The 6,387-nt window shown below is 41.8% G+C and overlaps 1 protein-coding gene across 1 annotated transcript; it reads right to left on the bottom strand.

Moving 5' to 3' along the window:
• Nucleotides 1–1,819: 1,819 nt before the first annotated feature.
• zmat2 (zinc finger, matrin-type 2) lies at nucleotides 1,820–6,200 on the bottom strand. The gene is made up of 6 exons (XM_061802326.1): nucleotides 6,069–6,200; nucleotides 5,308–5,407; nucleotides 5,092–5,215; nucleotides 4,936–5,009; nucleotides 3,634–3,779; nucleotides 1,820–3,319 (listed from the first exon to the last, which is right to left on the bottom strand). The coding sequence occupies exons 1-6, from the start codon at nucleotides 6,144–6,146 to the stop codon at nucleotides 3,176–3,178; spliced, it is 666 nt and encodes a 221-aa protein (XP_061658310.1). The 5' UTR covers nucleotides 6,147–6,200; the 3' UTR covers nucleotides 1,820–3,175.
• Between the last annotated feature and the right edge of the window lie 187 nt (nucleotides 6,201–6,387).

Below are 6,387 nucleotides of genomic sequence, written 5' to 3'. Positions count from 1 at the left end.
GTTTTTTTTTTTTTAAGGGGCCTGAGAACCGAACTCTCTCTTTACAGCCCCACCAACTCTGCAACAACCTCAACTTCACTTTCATCCAGTGGTGGGACTTCCTGACTGAAAAGTCTGCGAAAAAAAACGATCTGGAGCGTTCACGTCGTCGCCTAGCCCGACATGTCAAAGTGGAACCAAGATGGCTTCCTTCGTTCTTCCTGTCGCTTCTACTTGCTGCGTTTTTCTTTCTCTTTCTTAACCTAAGAGGAAGTGAGTGTGCAGACGGGAGGCCGCGGGGAGATGAGGTTCGGTAGCATCTCCCTCCTCCTCCCGCCCCTGAGTCTCTTCACCACAAAGCGGAACAAGCCGGCGGGTGACTTTGACGGCGCTGAGTCAGCGGCCGAGACCCATCACAAGGCGCATTTTAGCTTTATTTCCACTTGAAGTTACGGCAAATATTTGTTCTTTCTATTGTGTCAACGTACTCAATATCATCATTGGACCCTCTCCTCCATTGTTTGCTAAGAATCCCGTCTATCACTACTCAGACTAATGCAATAATAGATGTATTAATGTGGTGCCATCTGGTGGAATCCTGGTGTGGTTGTTAGATTGAAATTATTGATAGTCAATTCTGAATATTTTGGCATCTGCATGTGAGATATCCTCTTTTGTTGGCTAGTACGGTTCTCTCCCGATCCAGCTACTAATAGCCTATTTCGTCCACTTTGTAGTTTTACATTTATTGTTCCGTGGAAATGCCAAACGACCAATAATGGCACAGGTGCAAGTATTTGGTTGCCCTTGTGAGAAGTTTGTGCAACGCTGTTATTCTGGCTAGCATGCTAGCTAATACTATTGATGAGGCTCGTGTGAAGCTGGTTTCGTTGTGCTGAATTATGGAACTTTTGAATACAGGTATTTATGTAACATGGGTTTATGATTGTTTACATGCTAGATTGCTGCTGGTTTATGTCCTTCTCTCATTCAACTACAAATCCCTTTTGAGAAGGGGAGTGTGTAAGTTATTTGAGTTTTCACAAAATATTGACGTGCCATATCGACTAGGAAATAATAGAGAAACAAGAATTCACACTCAGATTCACAGCTATGGATAATGTAGCGTTGTCCACAAATCCAACATCCAACAGCCGAGGTTCAAACCCAGGACCTCTCAACTGTGAGCCATACATGCTAACCACTATTTGCCTTGACCTACACAAGTCATAATTTCCCCAACTTTTTGTGCATAGTGCACAGTATATTTAGACAATAGTCCAAGTCCCTAGATCTGGGTTAAATTCTTGCAGGGGAAAAAGTGGCACTTGTCCACTAACTTTGACTGAATATGTACTCAATATCATTTTTTGTGTTATGTCTGCTTGTTTCACTTGTTCTAGAGCTGAGGTCTCAAATTCCCATGAGAACGCTGGAGACAGAATCTGGCTGAGGCTGGGCCCCAAATGCACATGCACGCAATTTAATTAGAAATAAAAAAAAAATACTGGTTTATTATTTTTTTAGCACCAAATATCATAACCAAGGACACTGCTGTAAACAGGTTGTGTGCAAAACTAATAAAACTCTGCAAGGCAATGCTACTTTAAATTTCGATGACACCCCCCCATATGCTCAATGACCGTCCGTCCGTTATGTCCTACAAGTGTATTTTGTCACAGTGGCTGTCTGTCGTCGTACTCATGTGGCTCCAACGATCAAAGACAAATTCCCATTTTTTTTTTTTTTTTTTTTGGTGGCATAATTGGCAAATAATAATTCTGATCTAATTTATTTATTAGTAGTAATTTATTAAAGTAAAAAAATTGGCCCTTTTTATTGAAATGTTGGTCTACTTTTACTTGAGTCAGACCCACATCCTGAAGTGAGAGGAAATCAGAAGCAAATCTCAAGAACCAAATGGTACAGTATGCGATGACCTGAATTTACTTTTTTTTTTTTTTGCACTTATGTCATCTCGGACCGGCGTTTGCCCTCGCACTTGTGTTGTGAGTCTTGTGTGTCACTTGTCAAAAAAAAAGATGACTTTTGACATGGTGGGACAAATGCTTTTTTTTGTTTTGTTGACACAGAAAGGCACAACCAGCATAGGCATTTAAAGAGTTCAGCTTCATTAAATAAATGTGCGGCATCGCTTTTTTGCGCTAATTATTTCTTAGCTCAATAATTTATTTGTAGTCATCGAGAGCACAGGTGTCAAACTCCAGGCCCGGAGGCTAGATCTGGCCTGCCGCTTGATTTTATGTGGTCCACGAAGGCAAATCATGTGCATCAACTTCTGTGATTTTTGCTCAAATCTGGACCAAAATTTCCAATTTTCACATCCTAAATGATAACGTTGAGATAGAGCAAGCATTTTTGCGTTTCCAAAGATCAACAACAGTTGAAAAACTCATAGCCTTGATTTCTGATTCCAAACGCATTTCATAAATTCCACGCGTAAACATGATTAGGCGGTGAAAGATTTTTTTATGATGTCACAGTCATAACGGCCCTCCGAGGGAAACCGTAACCACAACGTGGCCCGCGACAAAAACAAGCTTGACACCCCTGATCTAGTCTTATTTTCTGGACTCAAGTAGCAATTGCCAAGTCACACTCTTGTAAAATTGTGATTGATGGAAATTTCTTGCCAAGTTAAAAAGTACTGTATTAACAAGTCATGTCATTCAGTCAACAACTGATTTAAAAAAAAAAAATCTCATTTATTAATATTAAAAAAAACGTTTGAAGCAGAAGAAAACAAGACAATATACAGCAAATAAGAGTTTCTGGATGACAAATGATTTTGTGTTGAGTGACATCCATGTTTGCAGCATTATGAAGAGAAATACTGTATGAACAAGGGACTTAGTGAGAGTGACTTCCAATGAAGGACAAAAATAAAAGTGTCATTAATTCCAATAATTTATGTAATGTTGGCCTATTTCTGTTAAACATGAGGAGCTTCACCTGCAAACGAACAGTCTGTTCAGCTTTGCGCTAAAATGCTTTCAAAATAAGAAAAAACACAAAAATGGGTCAAACCAGCGGAACGAGGAAATAGAAACTATTTGGAATCTGAACATCACGGAGACGACTAACTGCCATGTGTGCGTCCTTCGTCTCACGTGCGCCTCCTTCAGCCCCCCCCACCCCCACCCCCCGCCTCAACAGCGGCGACGTACCCGAGCCGTCAATGACTCTTTTTAGATGACCCGAAGCCCGAGAACCCCATGACAGCCGCCATCTCGTCGTCGTCCTCGAAGTCGCCGTCGTCCTCCGCCCGACGCTTCCTCTCTTTCTGTTTCTCCTTCTTGTAGGCCTTCGCCTTCTCCTCCTGAACATACGCACACATTTACGTTCACTTAACTACAACCCATCTATTTTCCATGCACGCATTTCCTCGTTGAGAGTTGTGAGTGCGAGGCCACCAGACAATCGCCGGGCACGTAGACCGACAAAGAAAGCATTCGCAGTCACAGTAACACCCGTCTTCAATGAGACTCGCTGTGCACCGAACGAATAAACAGCTCATAATGTCAGTTTCTGATTTCTTCACTTTAGTTGAGCAAGTTTTTAAAATCGAGCGAGTGACTTGAAAGTTGGGGCATGCAAAAATTGAGGAATAGGTTAGCACGTTACTCTCCTGACCTCTTCTCGCAGCTCCTTCATGCGCTCCTCAAAGTCGTACTCTTTCTGCTTCTCTTCCATTTTCTTCTTGTTCACCTCAAAGCGTTTCTTCACTTGATCCAGGGACGACCTTTCGACCCTCATGGACATGCCGAGGTTCCTCTGATCTGCGCACACATACGTGAAGTTTGCAGGCTGACTCATCGAGGTGCCAAGTAACACTTTGTTCCAGAACTAAAGTGGATTTTTCAGGTATCCGTACTCGAGTATTTTTTTTTTTTTTACTTTTACAATTATTAATCAGAAATCCCACTTGTATCACTTTTTTTTTGTTTGCACATATACTACTACTTAAAGTGCCACTGTCATGAAATGCATGATTTTTTAGTATGTTATTATTGGAAAAAAAAAGTTTTTTCACTACACAACATGATTTTTCATATGGATTTTGGTCACTCCCGCCATGAAAATCCTCTCGAGGGATTTGTTTTCGAGAACAAGCAGGAAGTGATGTTAGTAGCAAACGAGCCCACTCAGGCGGGCTCATCTGTTTACTAGTTTTACCTGCTGGAAGGTAGCTCTTTGTACCTACGTGTTAGCCAAAATGCCGGCTCGCTGTATTGCTGGATATTGTTTGAACTCTCGGGAGGATGGATTTACCCTTCATACTTTTCAAAAAAAACTCGATTCATCGTGAAAAATGGATTGCACGGGTGCAAAGGACGAGAGCTTCGTGGGTTCCAAATGACAGATAGGTGTGTGTATACAGCTACGAAAAAAAATGATAGTTTGGGGGGGACCACGTAATCTGTGTCTCATAACATAAAAGATCTTCCTACGTATGACAGGGGTGCTAAATGTGTCATGTGTGTGTCGGATGCGCACATCGACACATTTACGGGGGGATGTGATCCACATATCATCTAAATATGGCTCGAAACAATATGGTAATCTTGCCCCGGTCACTTCACTCGGTTGTGAGATGTTCTCTTCTTCGAAAAGAGCTTCCGTGTCAGAAGGGGAGTGTTCGTCTCCCATAGTAGGTGCCGCAGCGTGTTTTCAATGGCGAATGTCCTAGTGTGACATCACAGACAGAAGATGCAGGCAATATGGCGACCGCTTGGATGTCGAATGAGACTTCCGCAAATTTTTGCACGGGTGACGCGCTCTCCGCTCATATTTTTTCGTATGGACATTGAAGTGAATATTGTTATCTAGATTTTTCATTACAATATCTATTTTAGAATGTTTATAGGCATGACACTTGACCTTTAAGTATAACGTGAAAGTACCCGAGATGACTCTTGCGTGACAGGTACTCACGTTTCTTGCCGTTGATGTGGTCAAGGAAGTTGATGGAGTCTTTCACCACGCAGTCGCACACGTTGCAGTAGTAGCTGAAAGAAGATCAAGATTACCAGGAGCAAATCCTAAATGTCTCAATCCATCCTTCAGTGAGGTGCTTTTAACTCGACATACCCGCCCATCTCAGCCTGGGGCGTCGTCTTGGTGATGACGATGGTCTTCCCCAGTTTGGACTCCAGGTCCACTTTGTAGTCTCGGTGCCGCAGATTCTCCCGCTTAACCGGCGGCACGATTTTCCCTAAGACGCGTGATGAGTTTGTACAGTTTTTGTGATTAAAAAGCAGAGTCGGGATTGTCTGCAAAACGGGTCGAAAGAAAACGACGGCTCACCATCTCTGCTCTCCTTTTCCCGCTCCTCAGCGAGACGCTTCTGCGCAAGGTTCTCATACTCGTCTTTGTCCCACTTCCGACGGAACTCATTCTTACTCGACTGAAAGAAAAGCATGACCCTAGGTTATAAAAAGGTACATACAGTGGATTCTTGGTGTACCTTACGCAAGAGCCCCCATGCCAATTACCAAGAAAAGCGTCAAAGATTGACATTTTAATGTATTCCGTAACGACACACTCATTCAGGTCGGTATTAACATTTACAAATACATATTTTAAACATGCCATTACACGTGAAAAACATTTCACATCACAATTTTGTATTAAGTTTGCAAGTCCTGAACACACGAGATGAATGAGTGTAAAATTTGGCAGATATTTTGCAGTATTTCAGCTGCAGGCACGTGAAGTCAAATTCCCTATACTCGTAACAAGAAATGTTGTTGCTGTGGAGACTCGCTGAGCACAAACTGATTGTCCGTTTTGTACAGCAATTCATTACAATAAAAACTAAGTAACCAACTTAAGTTACCAACTGTCTTGCGTTTGTACGCACAGCGACAAGCTGCAGCTACCAGCGGAAAACCGCCTTTCTGTATTTATATTGTTATTGTTTCTATGAGGTGCGAGGGATTCTCTCTCGAATTTACAGGGAAACGTCTCACAGAAACTCGGAAACCAAGTCAAAATTGTGTCATTGCTTCAAAAAGATTAGTTACGCCTATAAACAATGCAAAGAAAGCAGTATAAAATAATATTACCCCACTGCCGGACGCCATGTTTGCGATAATTTCCGGTATGGCAAGCTCACGTGTTGACATTTGACAGTACAGCGCCATCTAGTGCATCGGAGAAGCAGGCGAAAACGAGAATAGCAAGAAATTTGAAAGCGCTTTCTACGTCTCAAACGTACGTAAATTAAAGAAAAAATTGCTGTAAATACACAAGATTCTATATTTTTTGTGATAAAGTCACATTTACAGTAAGTATCGACCGTATTGAAAAACTTGACAATTCAACAATTACATAAAAACAATAAAGATAGTAACAGAGCATCATATGGACAACATATTCGTGTTA

The sequence above is a fragment of the Syngnathoides biaculeatus genome, chromosome 18, assembly GCF_019802595.1.
Source record: "Syngnathoides biaculeatus isolate LvHL_M chromosome 18, ASM1980259v1, whole genome shotgun sequence".
In the NCBI taxonomy this organism is placed as follows: domain Eukaryota; kingdom Metazoa; phylum Chordata; class Actinopteri; order Syngnathiformes; family Syngnathidae; genus Syngnathoides; species Syngnathoides biaculeatus.
The sequence above is the reverse complement of the archived record's forward strand: the minus strand, read 5'-3'. Positions and strand labels throughout refer to the sequence as shown.